The sequence below is a fragment of the Dunckerocampus dactyliophorus genome, chromosome 9 (genome assembly GCF_027744805.1).
Source record: "Dunckerocampus dactyliophorus isolate RoL2022-P2 chromosome 9, RoL_Ddac_1.1, whole genome shotgun sequence".
In the NCBI taxonomy this organism is placed as follows: Eukaryota; Metazoa; Chordata; class Actinopteri; order Syngnathiformes; family Syngnathidae; genus Dunckerocampus; species Dunckerocampus dactyliophorus.
This window is the reverse complement of record NC_072827.1, coordinates 5,342,004-5,361,943: the sequence shown is the minus strand read 5'-3', so window position 1 is coordinate 5,361,943 and position 19,940 is coordinate 5,342,004. Positions and strand designations below refer to the sequence as shown.

The 19,940-nt window shown below is 42.4% G+C and overlaps 1 protein-coding gene across 9 annotated transcripts in view; it reads right to left on the bottom strand.

The window, feature by feature from the left end:
- The window catches only part of LOC129187238 (aryl hydrocarbon receptor-like), a 52,379-nt gene extending 33,047 nt beyond the window's left edge, over positions 1–19,332 (bottom strand). For 8 of the 9 annotated variants that reach the window (XM_054786194.1, XM_054786198.1, XM_054786199.1 and 5 more), the window contains exons 1-2: positions 18,783–19,332; positions 1,811–2,001 (exon numbers count right to left, since the gene is read on the bottom strand). In XM_054786194.1, the coding sequence (XP_054642169.1) occupies positions 1,811–2,001; positions 18,783–18,841 (250 nt within the window). In that variant the 5' untranslated portion in view covers positions 18,842–19,332. The remainder of the gene's footprint in view (positions 1–1,810; positions 2,002–18,782) is intronic. The other variant, XM_054786195.1, reaches the window with a different exon arrangement.
- Between the last annotated feature and the right edge of the window lie 608 nt (positions 19,333–19,940).

Here is a 19,940-nt window from a genome sequence, read left to right as displayed (position 1 = left end):
TCAAACTTGATTAGGGTTGCCATTTACTTTAGCTCCAACATGACTGCTGCTTTTTGTCCGGAAAACTAGTTCTGGGCAAAGAGAGCTATGTAAATGGAGATGGCATTTGCTGGGAACTGACGGTGTGTGTGTGTGTGTGTGTGATACCATTCATGCATATTAACAAAAAGGACAAACAAGCGTATTTCATTCCTCGTGCTCTTCCTCAAGTGTCGTTTGTGTTACGAGACAGACAGCTCTGGGAACGTATTACAAATATTTATCAGTCGGGACCGGCTGACATGCTGATACTGGCTGCTTGTGGTTCATGCATATGCGGCGGGGGGGGGTTTCTAGAAGCAGGGAGAACATGCCTTGCACGGAAAACCAGTTTTTCACGGTGCCAAAGAATGGACTATGAATGGACGCAAAACATCTCAATGGATCAAGCACACGTGGTCTATGCTGCAAAGGAATCATATCTGATGGGCGGGACTTTGACAGGAAAATTTCAACTTTATTCTCCGAAAATGACGCTATTTTTCCTCCTAATATTACGCCGTTTTTCTTGTAAAACTTTGACTTTTCTTTTTGTTATAATACAACATTTTTCTCTTGATATTTTTTATTTTATTCTTGTAAAATTACAGCTGCTTTTTTTTCTGCTGGGTTTTTTTTCGAACTATTTCAAATTTCTTCATTTAAATTTTCTTCTGGTAATTATGACATTTTCTGCAAGCTAATTTCCTAAAAATGACCACGTTATTAGTTCTTTTGTTCCTCATAATATTACACTTTAGAAAAATAATGTATTTTTTTATATTTCAACTTCCACACTCCGGTTTCCTCCCACATTCCAAAAACATGCATGTTAGGTTAATTGGTGACTCCATAGGTATGAATGTGAGTGTGAATGGTTGTTTGTGGGATGGTTGTTTGTCAACATACCCCCGCAGCCCTAATGAGGATAAGCAACATAGAAAATGGATGGATGGACTTACTTCCACCAAAATGATATTCCTACTAATATTATGACGTTATTCTCAGAAAACTGTGACTTTCCTTCGCGTTAGAATTAGGGCTGTCAAAAATAGCGCGTAAACCGCGGTAACTCATTTATTTCATTAATTACGTTACTTTTTTAGTGTAATTGACGCATATGCATCATGGCAGTTTTTTTTATTTTTCTTGAGTTTTTTTCCCCCCAACTATTTCAACTTTCTTCATGGAAACATTCTTCTGGCGATCACAACTTTATTCTTGTAACATTACAACATTTACTGCAACCTAATTTTCCCAAAACGACAACTTCGTTAGTTGTTTTGCTTCTCATAATACTACTACGACTTTTTAAATAGTCTTTTTTAATATATCAACTTTATGCCACTGAAGTGGTGTTATTTTTCCTCCTAATACAGTATTTTATTTATTTATTTTTTTTTTTAATTGTGACAGTTCTTCTCGTTAGAATTCGGCATTTTTCTTTTAATATTTTTTACTTTATTCTTGTGAAATTACAGCTGTTTATTTCCTGTTTTCTTTTTTAATTTTCCAACTATTTCAGCTTTCCTTAAATTTTCTTCTGTTAATTATGACTTTATACCCATATTATTTTGACTTTAGTCTTGTACAATTTCACACGTCCTGCAACCTAATAGTTTTTTGTCGTTAGAATGCAACTTTTTAGTCGTAATATTTGGACTTTATTCTTGCAAAATTACTGCAGAATTAATTTTTTTTTCTTCAATTATATTTTTTACAATTGTGTCGTGGACCATAAATGGCCCCCGGCCACCCCTGTTTTAGTGGATTCCGAGACGGTTGGACTCACCTTTGAAGTAGCTCTTGACTCTGAGATACCCCACGCTGAGACGTAAGACGGACAGTTTGTCCAAACAGGATCGGACGTCATCTGGGAAGGGCAGCAGATCCGTTAGCCGGTCCAGCTCGCCGTTCAGCCGGTCTCGGTGGCGCTTTGACGGGTTGGATTTGACAACCTCATTGCCGTCTAGGACCTTTTTCCTGCCGATCAACAAAGGAGCAAGGAAACTGAGTTGGTGTTGTGTTTGCTGCACAATATGAGATGATTTACTGGAGCATCAACACGACGTCATTGGTGTTGGTACAGGAATGCTGGAGACTGTGGCTGATATACTGTAACTGATATTGCCCCAACGAGATCATATTTATTGAAACATGAGGACCACTCGGCTTGGAATAAAACAAGCATATCATGTGTAAAACATCCAGGGAGCGGACATAGAGTTGGTGGACAGCTACAAATTCCTGGGTGTTCACCTTAACAACAAACTGGACTGGTCCGTCAACACCCACGCCCTCTACAAGAAGGGCCAGAGTCGCCTCCACCTGCTGAGGAGACTGAGGTCCTTTGGTGTGTGCAGGACTCTCTTACGGACCTTCTATGAATCTGTGGTGGCCTCAGCCATCTTCTATGCTGTGGGCTGCTGGACAGGGGGCAGCACGGACAGGGACAGGAGCAGGATCAATAGGCTGATCAGGAGAGCGAGCTCTGTCCTGGACAGTCCTCTGGAAGTGGGGGAGAGAAGGATGTTGGCTAAGCTGATAGCCGCAGGTTCCGCAGATCCTTCATACCGACCGCTGTCAGGCTCTACAACACCTGCACCACCTGAACCATGTGTCACTATGTATTCTTTACTTGCGTATCTTGCTTGCTGCTGTAACAAGTGAATTTCCCTGCTGTGGGATAAACAAAGTACAATACAATACAAAATGTTTGGAAGATGAGCAGATTGGTGAAAGACTGGTAGCAACCTGCAAGCCTAGCAACAAATAACACAACAACCCAACACCGTGCTGCTCTGGTTGATCCATACTGCACTTGGTCAACACTTTACTACGCTATAGCTTACTTAACTCATTCAATCCCAGCCATTTGTCAAAAGGCAACCCCTTCAGTAGCGGCCATTTTAGACCTTTTGGACTGATCTTTCAAGGCACACAGAATATTGTGTTCTATGGCTATATAAAACGTCTTTCATCAGAAATATATGTCTGTTTCGATCTTTTTCCGTTCTTTAGTAATCAGCAGTAGAACATGGGTAAGTTTCAGGAAAATATCAGTCCCTTTCACTTTGACACAAATATTTTTTGCTTTTGTGACAGCTCAAACATCTAAACAGCTATACCAACACAACAAAAGGGTTGTTTTACATCAAAATAACAATTTCTTTCCAAATATAACACTATGAACTATTTACAATTTTCTACTATGTGCGTGCGTGTACATGCGTTAAAATTTCCCCACAGAATGTAACCTTTTGCACGCTACACTCCTCCACGCTCTACCACTTCCTCCTTCCTGTCATGTGTGATTCTTCCATCTACATCAGGGTTTCCGCTACATGTACTTGATCATAACGGTGCACCACTACACCTTAAAAGCCGCCACACCTTAAAAATTACTTTTTGTTTTTTTTAACTTGAAAACAATTTTAAGGACCATATTGTTTGAATGGATATATACAGTATGCCATATAGATACACACAGTATATACAGTAGCTTATTATTTACGTTTCTGCAATTCATACTGTCATTTGCCCAAATGTTGGCTTTGCAACCGTATTGAAAGGCTGCATTTATTTTGCAATGTAGCAAGCGACACTGTATATGTGCAAGCACCATTTTGCGCTGTTTCCTTTTAGATTTACTTTGCCGATCAAACGCCTCAGTAAGTGTTAGCCGTCGGGACGAAGGCTCTGCTGCACCTCCACGCTGGGGCTGTGGCATTCGGCTTAGAAACCATGGCTTTTGGTCCTTCATTCATATTCGCGTTTGCTTGCTAATTGCTAACTGCTAGCACCCTGTCTGTGTACCCAATCGCTAGTAGCCCCGCCTCCACATACTGGGACACAGGCTGACAGGAGGGTTCACTCTGTCTGTTCATCCCACGATAGAACCAATGTGCACAGACACATGCAGAGTGAGCCGTCTTGTCATCCAGCCTGTGTGGAACAGAGAGACGATGAAAACAAGCAGGCATATATGCACATGTCAATTTATCGAGGAGGCACAATTATTAACTTCATTTTTTTTTTTTATCATTTCATTAATAGATTTATCAATTACCGTGACAGGTCTACTTAATGAGAATGTTAAAATATTGGGAAAATGAAAAACAAAACATAAAAAATGGCAAAATCAGCAGTAATTTTACAGGAACAAAGTCAAAACATTAAGAGAAAAAGTCGTAATCTAATGAGAAAAAGTCGTAATTTTATGAGAATAAAGTAAGATTATGAGGAAAAATAATATAAGGCATAAAGCTGAAATATTAGAGAAAGGTGTTATTATTTTATTATTTTTCAAGTTGTCATATTAGGATAAACAAACAAAAAATAGTAATTTTTGGAAAATTTGGTGGTGGAATCATGTTACGTGGATAAAGTCAAAATATTATGGGAATAAAGTCCACAATATTATGAGAAGAGAATTTACAAAGAGTTTTTAGAGAGCATTTGGAAGAATATTTGGAAAATGAAAAAACAACAACAGCAAAAATGGAAAAATGGAAAAATCAGCGGTAATTTCACAGGATTCAAGTTAAAATATTAAAAGAAAAAAGCTGTATTCTAACAAGAAAAAGTAAAATGCCATTTTATATTTGTAATATTATGAGGAAAAATAACATAATCTTAATAACATAAAGTTGAAATATTCAAGAAAACCCAAAGACAGCTGGGATAGGCTCCAGCATACTCCAGCAGCCAATGATGAGAAACAAGCAAAACAAAGAATAAAATCTTACTTTTCTGAAGAATTCTAATGTCATGAAAATAAAGTCAAATATTATGTGAATAAAGTCATATTGTAATTACAACGAGAGAATTCTTAGTTCATACTGTAGTGATCGGACAGAAAAATTGTAACGGGTGCACCCCCAATGACTATTATAACAGTGCCATCCATCCTTCTTTCCTCACCGCGGCCACACCCCATTCCACCGCCCACCAAAGCATTCGGGGTAAAAACAGCAGCCATGTCTGACCTATTAAAAGCTGCACTGGATCTGTCGCCTGTGAGGACGCATCCGAGTGCCAAATGCTCCCACGTGACTGTGAAATCAGACACACACACTTTGGAAGCACGTGTGGAGAATGACAGCGATGGCACGGTGTGTTTGGGGCCGACAAGAACAGGAATTGTGGGGCGAAAGCCAACGTTAACTGATTGATGATGTTAAAAGTGGTGTGCTGACAGAAGCTTGTTTGTAGTCTGCTTTGTGGAGCTGAACTGAGAGCTGTCTGTGAGGTTGTTATTCTGTAACATTCGATAGCAGCAGAGTAAACACACGCCAGCTCTTCTAAAAAGCATTACACTATAGGATATGAATTTTTAGCTGTAGTCTGGAATGACCTGACACTGAAGCCAAAGACTCAGGCTTTACATTCTATAGCAGAGAACGTGTCTCGTGCAGGAAATGGCGAGAAGGAAACAAAAGGCGGCATTCATTCGGAAGCGCCCGTCAGCAGGTTTCAGGGCGTTTGCTTGGCTCCGACTGAGGCAGAGGTGTCCAAGCTGTCTTCCACTGAGCACCACGTGAGGACAAATCCAAAGAAAGGGGGGCCGCTTCCTTAAGAATCACAACAAAGGAAACAAATCCAATGCAGGTCAAGATATACTCAGCAACTACATAAAATGTATAACATGCGCTGATAATATATACAGGAGCTGATTTACTGACCTACATTCAGGCTGTCATTTCTCAAATGTGAGAACTCCTTGAGGCCATTATTGAACTCATCGTGATCGACTGTACGACATGGACCGTTATTTCCAGACTATAGAAAGCACCGGTATTTAAGCCTCACCCACTAAATTTAAAGAGAAAAACAGATTGGTCCATAGCTACAAGCCACGTCCTGACATGCGATATTTAGTACACAGAAAGATGTTGCACACAGAGATTTAACATAAACAGTAGCCCACCAGAAAAGTCGTGCTGTCATTGCTGTCTTCATGCCTCTCTTTAAACGACCAGACGTCTTGTTGAATCAGTTTGTTATGGAAAATGAAAACTGGCCATGCTAGGTGCACTGTGGTCGGACACACTCCCCGAGCAGCCGATGTGCTGCCCTGGAGGTCTGGGGAGCCAGGGTAGAGAGCGGGTGGAACCACCTGCTGTGGCCCAGCGAGGTGCACTGTGGTCGGACACTCTACGAGCACCCTGAAGGTTGGTACAACCAGAATCTAGAGCGGGTGGAGCCACCTGGCGTGGCCTAGCAAGATGCACTGTGGTCGAATACACTCTCCGAGCGCCCCGGTGTGCCGCCCCTGAGGTCGTTAGAACCAGTAAACAGAGCGGGTGGAGCCACCTGGCGCGACCCAGCATGGTGCACTGTGGTCAGAGACGCTCTACGAGCGCCCTGGAGGTTGGTAGAACCAGAATCTAGAGTGGGTGAAGCCACCTGGCATAAACAACACAAAAAAGTTGTTTTACATCAAAATAACAATGTATTTTCAAATTTAGCACAATGAAAATGAAATCTATTTAGAATTTTCACATCTGGAACTAAACTGTGTGTGCATGTGTGCACACATGTGTGCCCATGTGCATGCATTAAAATTTCCCTACAATGCGTAACCTTGTGCATGCTACACTACTCCACGTTCTTGCACTTCCTCCTTCCTGTCATGTGTGATTTTCTGTCCACATGATCCCTGCCGAGCTCTTATCAAATGCACATCTGCCACCTTGTGGCCGTTTTTATGGCTTTAAACCATTTTAATAGTGACATCTATATGTGCCCTGCGATTGGCCGGCGACCAGTCCAGGGTGTACCCCGCCTCTCGCCCGAAGTCAGCTGGGATAGGCTCCAGCTCCCACGACCCTAATGAGGAGAAGCGGTATAGAAAATGGATGGATGGATGAATCTTTGACTATGCAGTTGCATAGCAAAGGTAGCAAAGGCCAAACAAGGGGCTTATGATAACTTGTATGCTAGGTTGGTTAATAAGGAGGGAGAGACTGATCTATACAGGTTGGAAAGACAGAGAGACAGAGATGGGAAGGACGTGCAGCAGGTTAAGGTGATTAAGGATAGGGATGGAAGTCTATTGACAAGTGCCAATAGTGTGATGAGAACATGGAAAGAGTACTTTGAAGAGCTGATGAACGTGGAAAATTAGAGAGAACAAAGACTAGAAGAGGTGACTTTTGTGGACCAGGAAGTAGCAAAGATTAGTCAGGATGAAGTGAGGAGGGCATTGAAAAGGATGAAGAGTGGAAAGGCCGTCGGTCCTGATGATATACCTGTAGAGGTTTGGAAGTGTCTAGGAGAGGTGGCAGTAGACAGGCAGTAACAGGATCTTAGATCATGAAAAGATGCCTGAGGAATGGAGGAGAAGTATGCTGGTGCCCATTTTTAACAACAAGGGAGATGTGCAGAGCTGTGGCAACTACAGAGGACTAAAGCTGATGAGCCATACAATGAAGTTATGGGAAAGAAGTGAGCATTCGTGAGCAGCAGTATGGTTTCATGCCAAAAAAAAGAGTACTACAGATGCAGTATTTGCTTTGAGGATGTTGATAGAGAAGTACAGAGAAGGCCAGACGGAGCTGCATTGTGTTTTTGTAGATCTGGAGAAAGCTTATGACAGGGTGCCCAGAGAGGAACTGTGCTAATGTATGAGGAAGTTTGGAGTGGCAGGGAAGTATGTTAGAGAGGTGCAGAGGATAGGAGTTCAAGGTGGAGGTGGGACTGCATCAGGGATCAGCTCTGAGCCCATTCTTGTTCGCTATGGTGATGGACAGACTGACAGGCGAGGTTAGACAGGAATCTCCATGGACTACGATGTTTGCAGATGACATTGTGATCTGCAGTGAGAGCAGGGAACAGGTGGAGGAGAAGCTAGAAAGGTGGAGGTTTGCCCTGGAAAGGAGAGGAATGAAGGTTAGCCGCAGTAAGACAGAGTACATGTGTGTGAATGAGAGGGACCCAAGTGGAAGAGTGAGGTTACAGGGAGAAGACATCAAGAATGTGAAGGATTTTAAGTACTTAGGGTCAACAGTCCATAGTAATGGAGAGTGTGGAAAAGAGGGGAAGAAGCGTGTACAGGCAGGATGGTACGGGTGGAGAAAAGTGTCAGGTATGATGTGTGATAGAAGAGTTTCAGCTAAAATGAAAGGAAAGGTGTACACAACTGTGGTGAGACCAGCGATGTTGTTTGGTCTAGAGACAGTGTCAATGAGGAAAAGACAGGAGACAGAGCTGGAGGTAGCAGAGATGAAGATGCTGAGGTTCTCTCTGGGAGTGACCAGGAAGGATAGGATCAGGAATGAGAGTACATCAGAGGGACAGCACATGTTAGAGGTTTTGGAGATAGTCAGAGAGGCCAGACTGAGATGGTTTGGACATGTCCAGAGGAGAGATAGGGAATATATACTGTTGGTAGAAGGATGCTGAGTTTGGAACTGCCAGGCAGGAGGCCTAGAGGAAGACCAAAGAGGAAGTTTATGGATGTAGTGAAAGAGGACATGAAGGTAGTTGGTGTGAGAGAAGAGGATGCAGAAGACAAGGTTAGATGGAGGCAATTGGTTCGCTGTGGCGACCCCTGAAGGGAAAAGCCGAAAGGAAAAGAAGAAGTTGCGTCATCGCCTCTTTTTGCCTCTGGCGCATATATAAATACGTCTTTGGGATCGGGCATTCGGGTTTATAAAAAACGCATAGATACATCTTTGGTAATGAATGAGTTAAAAAGAAAGTTGAAATATTTGGAAAATAAAAAAAACTGCCAAAAAAAGAGCAAAGAGTGAAGTTGATATTAATAATAGTCTTTTGCACCTGCAGTAATGCAAAAAATGATTAGACTACCCTTGCTTCTTCAGTTTCTTGTTCATTTGAATGCCTGATACATCTAAAGGTACCTTTTGTTCGAACAAATATAACAATGACAACAAAAATAGCTCATAAGAGTGACATTTTTGGCAGTACAATTCTATAGCTATTCATGTAAGAAAACCATGGAAGTTGCTAGATATCAGCTCTTAAATTCAACTCTTATGAGCTATATTTGTTATCATCATATTTATCCAACCAAATGTACCTTTAGTTGTACCAGGCATTACAATGGGCGGTCTAATCATGTTTTCCATGGCTGTATATGACAAAGTTGAAATGTAGTTTTTTTCCTTTAAATACACAGTATATACCTTTTTAGCATACCTACATTATGTTTTGCTTTCAAAAACATCAAAGTGGCAAAGTTGCATCCTTTCATTTTTTCACTGTGGCCCTCGCTGGGAAGAGTTTGGACACCCCTGGTGTATATGGTATGGCACACATACAAAAGGTACGGCAATGAGTCAACATCAACACCAACTGAAGAGTAACACAGCGGCCTTTTCTCTGCGACACATACCCGACACCTGGCTCACTCCCACTTTTTTTTTTTAAAGATGGCACTTCTAATGTACACACTTTTTTCAAGTGTGTACATTAGCATGTGTGCACATGTAATTTATGGTCTGCAACATTTGCCTGCAAGTCATAGAAACATCAGGGAATGTTTCATTTACATGTCTCTTTGTAATCCAGAGCAGGCTTTTATAAACCATCCGTCCTTCAACATGCAATCGCTTTTGGTCAGCAGCCAAAAAAATAAAAACAACTGAGCCGCTGAGTCACTCTGTGGGAGCTGGCGACGCTGCAAGAGCACCGAAGCACACAAATGTAGGTTAATGTGACTGAGGGTACTTTTACCTGACCTGTTTACATGGTGACACGAGGCCAGAGTTGCTGTTTGGGGCTCTGTCAGTTAGTTAGTTAGTTAGTTAGTTATTAAAAGAATAACCACAGCACTGATCTCCATGAAAATGTGCGCACAGATGGCCCATGTGCCAAGAAAGGACCCATAATATTTTGGTGAAATGGGAATAAAAATAGATGCCCCCGCTTTTTGTTGGAGATACTGTACATTCCGCGCCTACCAGCAAATGGCGAAAGTCCAAGTAACTGATACGGTCATAAAAATGTTTATTTTTAAACACACGGCCTGCTAGCTTGACATTAAGGTTGGGCATTGTTTGAATTTGAACGATTCCGGTTCCGATTCCTAACGATTCTCAATTGCGATGCTTTTAAGATGCTTTTAAGGGCCATAAATGTTTGCATGGTTTAAATGAGGGAGCTAAACAGAGTTGTTTGTGGATGAAATGTTAGTTGAGAGACACAGTCTCTCAAACACGTCCTGGGTCTTCCCCGAGGCCTCCTACTGGTCAGACGTGCCCTGAACACCTCCCCAGGAGGGCGTCCGAACCGGATACCCGAGCCACCTCATCTGAGGAGCTGCGGTTCTACTCCAGATTTCTCTCGGACGACAGCGCTTCTCACCTACAGTTGAGCATCGTTTGAAATTGAACAATTATGGTTCCGATTCCGGTTCCTCGTTTCGATTTCTGTTGCTACTGATTCTGGAATCCGATGCTTTTAAGAGGCAGGGTCATAAAACTTTTCATGGTTTCAACCTAACCAGATGCCCGAGCGACCTCTTCTGAGGAGCAGCAGCTCTGCTATAAGTTTTTCGCAGATGACAGTGCTTATCACCTAGAGTTGGGCACCGTTTGAAATTGACCGATTATGGTTCCGATTCCAGTTCCTCATTTTGATTCCGGTTCCTAATGATTTTCAATTCCAATGCTTTTAAGAGGCAGGGTCATAACAGGCACCAATAAAGTATACCACGCTGTTTCCTCCGTTTATTCAATATGTTTGCAGTATATTTTCACTGCTGCACAGTCGCTAGTACGCCTGTGAATACTCTCATTCGCTGAATGCCCTTACAGGAGAATCGCCCTGAGCAAGCGTTTGCTTGCTTGTTACTCCTCACAACCCTTACTGGCAGCATTCTGTGTGTACACTCGCTAGTGACAAAAAACACGCATGCACATGTCAACTTATCGCGGTCGGCAAAATGATTGAGTTCCTTTTTAATTATTATGCAGTTAATTGGTTTATTGATTATCGTGCAGGCCTAATTGGGGGAAGTTGCATTCTTTCATTTTTCACGAGGTGCCCTTCGCTGGAAAATGTTCGAACACAAAGACAAACAAAGTCAGACCTTAGATCAGGGGTCACCAATACAGTGCCCGCGGGCCCCCACGACCATATGAGGCGCCCGCAGGCCTGCTTTTCATTCAGGTTTTCAGTTAATAATGTGAGAACACTAGAAAGAAATGTATTCTGAAACATAAAATGTGAGTTGTGGATACCAGCATTTTGTGAATGTTTTGGTAAAACAAGCATATTTGATTTGTTTGTTGTTGACAGCAAGATGGCGCGCTCCGTGGCAGACGTCTCTGTTTCACGCTCCCGTTTTTTTTTTTTTTTTTTTTGCTATTTTGTTGTTCATATTGGACATTCAACGTGCTGCGTTGCATTGCAACATAAGAGACAACTTTTGAACACTGGGGCGATCCACCATGAGCTTTCGTTCAGCCTCACGGACTGGCTTTCTTCTGCGTCGGGAGGACGCAGCAGCTTGCGGGCCTGGTGAGCTGAATGCCCGGCAGGCGAAGCGTCCGGGGCGGAGGCGAGGCAGGAGGGGCGGCCTTCTGTTCTTATTCATTTTCTTGTGTTTTTCTTTCTTTCTTTCTTGGGAGACTGAACAGAACAAGAATTTCACTGCATAGCAGAACTACTTGTTTTACTGTGCAAATGACAATAAAACTCTTGACTCTTGTTTGGGTTGAAATAAGGTATGAAAATCATTTCGACAAAAATGAGTAGCTCGTGGCCATTTTCATTTTCTAAAAGTAGCTCTTGCAAGAAAAAACGTTGGTGACCCCTGCCTTAGATGTTTATCTGTAAATCAAACTTGCTACGATACGGATAGTGAATAGGATGGGTCATTGAAACCTGACTGCGAAAGTCCACAGTACACAACAGTAAATCGTGTTGCTTTCATCCATTCTTATTCATCTCATGGGCTGCAGCCAGAGGGGTTCAAAAACAATGGCTTGTGTCCTCCACCACATTCTAAGTGATTTATAGCTGAAATACAAAGTCCCATATATCCCTGTGTGCAAATACACAACTCCTGCTAACGGATTCTGAGTGTGGGGGGAACTCCCCGCAGTAAGCGAGCATGTTGAAGTGATGTCATAAAATGCAGGTCACAGAGGACGAGGCAGAGAAAAATGCACTGAGCTTGTAAAAAGACAATCTGGATGACCAGATCTGCGGAGGAATGCTCCCGTGTGGCGACCGCGGCCCGTTTACGGCGCCGGCTCAATGGTGCCTTTGTGCGTCCAAGCCCAGCTGCTGGTCGTCCAGGGGGGAAAAAAAAAAACCTCAGAGACAGCGCCGTCCCGCATCTTCACAGACACAGGCCACCTTTTTATTTTGGGCTCTGCACACACACGCCGGGAGCTGTCTGGCCATATGCAATTTGGCAGACCAACGGTGCAAACATACAGCATGGACAGCCTAAACCACTGCAGACAGACGCTTGCTATAATTCTTCTGACGGTACCAGCTAAAAATGACTCCAAGTCATTTTAAGTAACATGGCTGCAAACATACACATTACCCTATGCGAGCGTTTGCGTTCATGATATTGCATGGCAACGCCCCAACATCAATCCAAAGTAGCACTCAGATACAATTTTGACTGGAGTTCCACAGGGTAGTGTTTTAAGTATATGTGTTTTCTATACAATACAGTAATTCCTCGTTTATGGTGGTTAATTGCTTCCAGGACTGACCGGGATAGGCGAGTTTCCGCAAAGTAGGATCCCATCTAATATGTTCATAGTTATGCCATAGGAAACTCTGTTTACAACCTTTTAAATACGTTTTCTTCTAAGTACGCTGTGAACGCCAACGTGTGAGTCTTATTTATGTCTAAGATGTCATACTTCCTATTATTATGTCTACTATTTGCGGTAAAAGGAGTGTAAAAGTGACTATAGCCGTATTTCGAATATACAAGTAGTTAACACGTTTCTAACGACAAAAATATTGTATTTATTAGGGTTGGGCGATATTTTTTTACATACCAGTATAAATCCTTCCAATGATAAGAAAATGACGTATACCGGTAGAAATGATATTTTCAGACGAAGAGTTCATGACATGTTTTCCCTGCGACTGCCCTGCCTTGACGCATTGGCGCTTCATGTCTAGCACTAGCATGGTCCAGCGATGGTGGAGAAAGCACAGCAAACAACAAGAGAAAATGAGCATGGCTGAAGGCGGAGGAGAAGCGGAGACAATAGACGAAGAAATTGTTGGTAAACGTGGAGGTACCGCTGTAATATGTAAGTGGTTTGGGTTTGACAGAGCAGGTGTACTACAGATGTGGAGTAGCCGAGCAACACAACCATACAGTATATTAGCCTCACGGTCCACTACATAACCAGGGACTGGACTTTGAAGTCATCCTGTCTCCAGGAGGAACACATAGGTGAAAACATCACAAGTGAGTTGAAGGAGTTTCTCCAGTAATGGGACTTAGATGAACAGAAATGAGGTCCATATCGCCCAAGCCTACTATTTATAAAGAAGGAATCCTACTTGCCAGAACTTCACTTATCACGGTCGGCTCTGGAACCGATTAACCGTGATGAACTTGGAATTACTGTAAAGACAAAGCCTTCATCAAACACTGTTTGTTGGTGCACTCATGACATGGCAGAGGATGTTTAAAGCAACGACTACAGCGCATTTAGACCAGCCTGGCACATGTCCTGGTGTATGTGCGGACATTCATGAAGGGACATTTAAGGAGGACAAGCTCTTCTGTAAAGACTTACTTGAACATAATAAGATATCAAAGGTGTTTCATTGTGTGCTTCTTGTGGTTTATGTTTTGTAAATGTGCCGGAGTGGGGCTACATGACTTGTCTGAAGGCGTACGCCACCGTGAAAAGTGTGGGAATCACTGAGCCAAAGTACAGATGCACAAAATAGTTTTTTTCAAACCGATAAGTTGCATCTCAAGACCAATATGGTACCGCTGAACAATTACATTTTTATGTCTACTTTAAAAAAAAAAAGATTTAACTGTAGTTTGTGCACATCTGGAACAAATTTGGATTTGACCTGTTGATTTGTCCTAATCAAATATCATGACATTACTACTACCGCATCACGACTATCAGGAGAACCAGGGTATAGAGCAAAAGGAGCCACCTGGCGCTGCCCAGCAAGGTGCACTGTATTCGGGCACATGCTCCAAGCAGCCGATGTGATGCCACAGAGGTCTCTGGCAAACCTTTTGCACTTTTCAAATGCCGCGGCACTGGCGTTTCAGGTGGCTGATAAGGTTTTTGTGTTTCCCCCCTCATCGCAGAGCATTTGGTAGAACTAGCACGTGAAATAGAGCTCAGGGGAAGTTACTACAGGCCATTAACATCACAGGTAGGAGAAAGAGGGAGTGCTTGATTTGCTCACCCGCACAGTCACAGTACGAGAAATCTTGCCTCAATGGAGGCGTTTTCGAGCTATTTCTCATGTTATCAGATTTATCATAATTCCCTCATGTCCGCACTCCTAGTCCAAAGTGTACGATCAGCAAGACACAAATGTTAAGCGAGAAATGTTTGAGTTCCATTCAGTTTCATCTAAAAACTTTCCCAGTCCTCGCTTTTTAGAATTGTTTGACATTTGTAGCTGATTTAGAACAGAGAATGTTTTTTTGTCACACCAAAATCATACAATTTGAGGACTAGGCCAAAAAAAGGCTCAAGTGTTGTGTCTTAATCACCTGCAAACAACTCTTTGCGCATCCCAGAGTGGTACTCAAGAATATGTTTATATAAATCCGGCGCTCGGTTACAAGGAATTCTGGTGAGCACGCAGAGGAGGAAACCACCGAGGAAAGGCCTGGACATGTGCCCAGCAATATGACTGTACTGTGGGTCATGCTAGCTCGTTGGAAACAACATCATCCGTCAGGCTCTCTGGGCCTAATACAGCTGTCCAAACACAAATGTTTTACATAAATCACATTAAACGCTTGTCTGTGACTCACACGGCGCAAAACACTAAGACTCCCTCGGATGGATGTTACCACCAACACAGTAATCATTTAATGTATTTAGGAAACAACATTTTATTCTGAAATGGCCCGGTGGCTAATGAAGACATCCACGTCAAAAGATTAAACTTCTCACGCGAGTAAAAACGTATCACTCGGAAACAGTTACAATCATCCGCATGCACTTGTGACTGTTTTGTTCATGATACAAATAGCGCGCAGTGATATGACAGGAGAGAAAGTAACGTTGAGTGATTGTGAGGTCTGATTTTTGGGGGAGACATTTTTGTGATGCACATGTATTACTCTTTTGAATGCATATTGTTTTGAGAAGCCAAACTCTTTACTTAAATGGCCCTACCAACTAACTGCAACTATGTTCCTCATCACCAAAATCTGACCAGAAGTCGGCTAGCGGGATGAAGTGGGGGGTAAGTCACTGTTGATGGACGACACTGCTGATTGGGATGCCATACAACTTCATATCAAAAAATCCCAACTATCCTTTTAACATTTTAGGAGCGCAAGCAGAAAAATTAGGGGCACACACCGAAATCGACTTGCAAAGTAAATCCATCCTCTCGTTTATACCTTCTAAAGGGGTCCTATCCTGCTCATTTCAGGAACTTCGAAGACCATATTGGATCCCAGTAGGCCACTATAGTAAGTTAAATCTGCATTCTGTCGAAATCCTCATTTTGGCAGCCTCTTCCCCGATCACACCTACTCTATTGTGGTTGGTAAGGGGTTGAGGGTTGGCTCCAGCCCACTGTAGCCGCCACTGGTCAGAGCAGCGTAGAGACACGCCTTTCTCGAGCAGTAAAGAAGAATCGGATATAAATGGATGAATATTGAATATGAATATTGAATGTAGTGGAACTGTGCTGTTTACAAAACAGCTGTATTTTATGCATTTATTTACTTTTTAGTCAGATAGTATTGTTGACCTAGATGTCCATACATGCTAAACAGATTTTCTCTGCCAGGGAAAAGTGTAAGAAACTCTTCACCTGTTCCATAGGTTTTATTTGACTTTAGAAGATGTTTATTGTCATGCAAATTTGGAGCGGCCGGACTGGAGCAGGAGGGGATAGAGAATAAGAGAAAAGAAGACACAAGGGGTAGTGCGGAAACAGGCGGGGGGGATTGCGGGGTGAAAAAAAATTTTAATAATAAAAAGCTTGGGATGCATGATTCACTTTTTTAACTTCCTGCTTCTCAAGACTGATGAGATGCAGATACTGATGCAGATAACCGATGACACACGGATGGAACCACATGACCCACCAATCTACAGAAGAGGAAAGAAAGCATGCGCATAAGTCTGTCGTCCTCCGCTTTCCAGGACTCATCTCAACTCACGACAAAGTGGAATTACATGTCTGTCATTTTGGGAGTATAAAACAAGACAATACCAGGAGAATGTAGACTGTGGTGAGTCATGACACTCAAAATAATCCGATATTACGTCGGATTGTCGTTAAAGCTCACTTCTAATCTTGTAACGGCGACGGGTCATTTTTAAAAAGTAGCAAATTGTTCGTCTATACAGAAACGACGAGCCGCTGTTTTCAGATTTTCCCACTCTGGAAGCCGTTTTCAAAAATACTGTTTCATGGCAGCCAGAACGCCATGTGGATGAGAGGCTGAAAACATAAAATACGTTGCCGTTTTGACCTGAAAACGTTTCCGTTTAGATTAGACAAACTGTGCCTGTAGATTTGTCATAACCAAATATCATGACATCACAACCATTAACAAAACATGACAAAAATAGCGGCAGAAGTACAAACCGTGGCTCCAAGGGCTGACAACAGCTAGTATCTTCAACGATGGTTACGGACTGGTCACCCAACGCCAACATTTCCCGGATGAAATCACAGATGGTTTTAGCCCTGGGGTCGTCTCTGGCAAACTTTTTTCAAACGCTGCTGTGATAGGAACACACCTCGGGCCTCGGGCGTCATAGCGATGCTGGTGTTTCAGGTGGCTGATCAGGTTTGATGTTAGGGGTGTAAGTCTCTTTGTGGGAGACGATTCCATACGATACAATTCAAAAACCACATATTTTAAAAACAGATTGATTCGATACAGTGTACGAACGATATGATTCGATACAATTTGATGCGATTCTACGGTTACGTTTGTTGATGTAGACATGAATCTTATATTATAAAATAAAGAAGCCAATTGTATAAAAGTGAAACATTTGAAACAGTATTTTCAAATGTGTACAAGAGCAAATCATATCCCCGAGCATGCAAGGCAGGGGCCGTCGACCACCAGGCCGCGGGAAACTTTCATGCACAATTATGAGGAAAAAAAATAATTATTATTTGTAACTTTCTGTAAATGTAAAGCAATTTTTGAAATATAAGCCATTGTTTTATTACAAAAATCACAGTTTTTGCATGTTGAAGTTGCTTGTTGTGAGCGGCGTCTTGTCCCCCTTTGTTTGACGCACCATCTACAAATAGACTACTATACTCTATTTTTACCCTGTTTCTTTCACCTCATATTTGCCTCCCCACCCCCAAATGATACTATGTGGGAATGAATAAAGGTAAGATTTGATGACCTCATTGTGTGTGACTGTGCACATTTGCACAGTGCACTGGTCTGAAAAACAAACTCCAGGCTTGTACTGGTGGATGGTGACTCTGTATTCATTTAGTGCTTTTAATTTGATGTTGTTCCTGTCTTAGTTTCACACATCACATAATAAATAAGATCAATTAGATCGTTATAATGTATGTATGTTGACATAGCACACGTCACAACTTCGCCGGCGCTCGTCTGCAACGTCACTGCCGCCAGCGGTTGTTTCTCCCCCCCCGTTCTATATATTAAACGTTAACTTACTGTATTAAACGGTTTATTGGTTCTAGAACGTTGATTTAGTTTGATATATTTTTTACATTTTTGCAAATTGTTTATTTTTTGTTACGTTGTTAATTTATGGTTTTGTGAACATTATTTTCTATGGGAAAATGTGCTTTGGTTAGAGTCCATTTTGGTTTGAGTCGGCCTTTTGGAACGGTTTGATGACATCAACCAAGGCACCACTGTTACCTTTTTCAGGGGTGTCATGAGATTGCGCCTTTGGTGGATTTAAAAACTATCCACTAGAAATCTACCAACGATTGACTTAACCTCAAGACCTCAAGCTTAGGTTAGACTGCAGTAATACACAGTAGTGCATTTCAAAGCAGAGTGGATGGTGAAATGATTGAAAAAAAGAAAAAAAAGTTGGACGAGCGCTCAGTGAAAGGGGGAGGGGAGGGGCGCTATCAGATTACAATAACAGAGCGAGGCGGCCCCGCCCTACTCGGTGCATCGCGTGAGAGCAGCAGCAGACTCTCCAACTTGATTGTGATTAATGCTTGCCGCTGCCAGACCATTCTTAAGGTGGACCGGACCTACCGCCATCTCCAAACTTCACTTTCACTAACACAAAACTCACCATATAGCTCATAAAAACACACTAGGATCCTCCATGAAGAATGTTTTGTTGTACTTTACAGCATGTAGAGCCAACTTTGTGTACAGTGTAGACGACGAAAGTTGACAATCCACCTTAAAACGCTCTTGGTTGACAAAAAGACGAAAGTATTTAACAACCACAAAAATGTCACATAAGAGAGCGTTAATTTAAATAGCATTTGAAATGAGTTCAAAGCTGCACTACATTAACAATAGCTCCGTTTTCAAGTCCATATCCAAGCGGCTACATCTGTATGACCGCTAGCTTTAAAATGTCTGCCATGCAAGTTTGACAACTTACTGTTTGAGGACGGGTTTCTTCCTCTTCTTGTTGGCGTAAGTCCCCGCGGTGGCCAACATGGTGCCGCCTGGCTCACAAACTTATCCGAAAGTACTACTGGTTCATCCACTAGCACCGCTGCTGCTGCCGAGGCGACCTTCCCTCGTCTCTCCACCGTAAACTCAGGCAGGTGTCCAGCCGCCTTGTTGGTGCGGTAAGATGGCAAAAAAAGAAAACATATAAAACCGAGGTTCCTCACGGTGGTTTGTTTCCGTGTTGACAGGTTCCCCGGTCGGTTAGTGTGGCTGACCTTGGTCGACAGTGGTGTAGTGTTGTTGGAGGGGAGTGGAATAGTTGTCGCCTTGTGGTGGAAGTAGTACAAGGAGGAGGGGGAAAAAAGAAATAGTTGAACCCTCCTCGTAGCATAAACAGCACAGCCTACTGTCTAAAGTTGCTCTGAAGCTAGGCTACAATGGCTGCTCATGCTAAAGCTTGTATGGTATAGATGTCTTCAAAGTTCAGTCAAGTGGTTCTTGTTCTTAAAACCATCATAGGTCACTTTCGTTAGATCTCATCAATATACCGCAGTTGATTTATTTAGCAATATTTTTTTCAAAAAACATCTGAAGTGTTAGGTCTATGAGTGTTGCTTGCCTTCTCTGTGTTTTTTTTGTACAGAAGTGTACAAGTGATGACAACCATAGAACAGGAAGTGGATCTTTTTGCAAAAAGGAAAGCGGCATGACACACCTCAGTCCTGGTTAAGTACAATATGGTGAGTGCCTCATTTATTGTTGTTATGCGTTAATATTTGTGCACTTGTGTGACAGTTAAGAATGTTAAAAACAAGCCTTCCTTACATTTACATGTGAGTCGTTTTATATCTTTACTTTTATGAAACTGCCAGTCTGTGTCACAGGGCTGCAATCTATTTGTGGCTGTTTTAGGTCACGGGGGTGAAATAATCACCTAATTGTCAAATATTCAGAAGCAGCCATGATGCATTAGCAAAAAGTAAGTACAAACATGAAAGTAAATCAAATGTCTCTAGAACGTCTTTTTTTATTTTTAATGCCACAGACAAGACGGCACCGCCTGTGAGTGTTTTTTCGACGAGGGAGGGGCCCACAGCAGCACTTGCTGCTGGTTGGGAAGAGCGATATGTGCTTTCATGTCAGA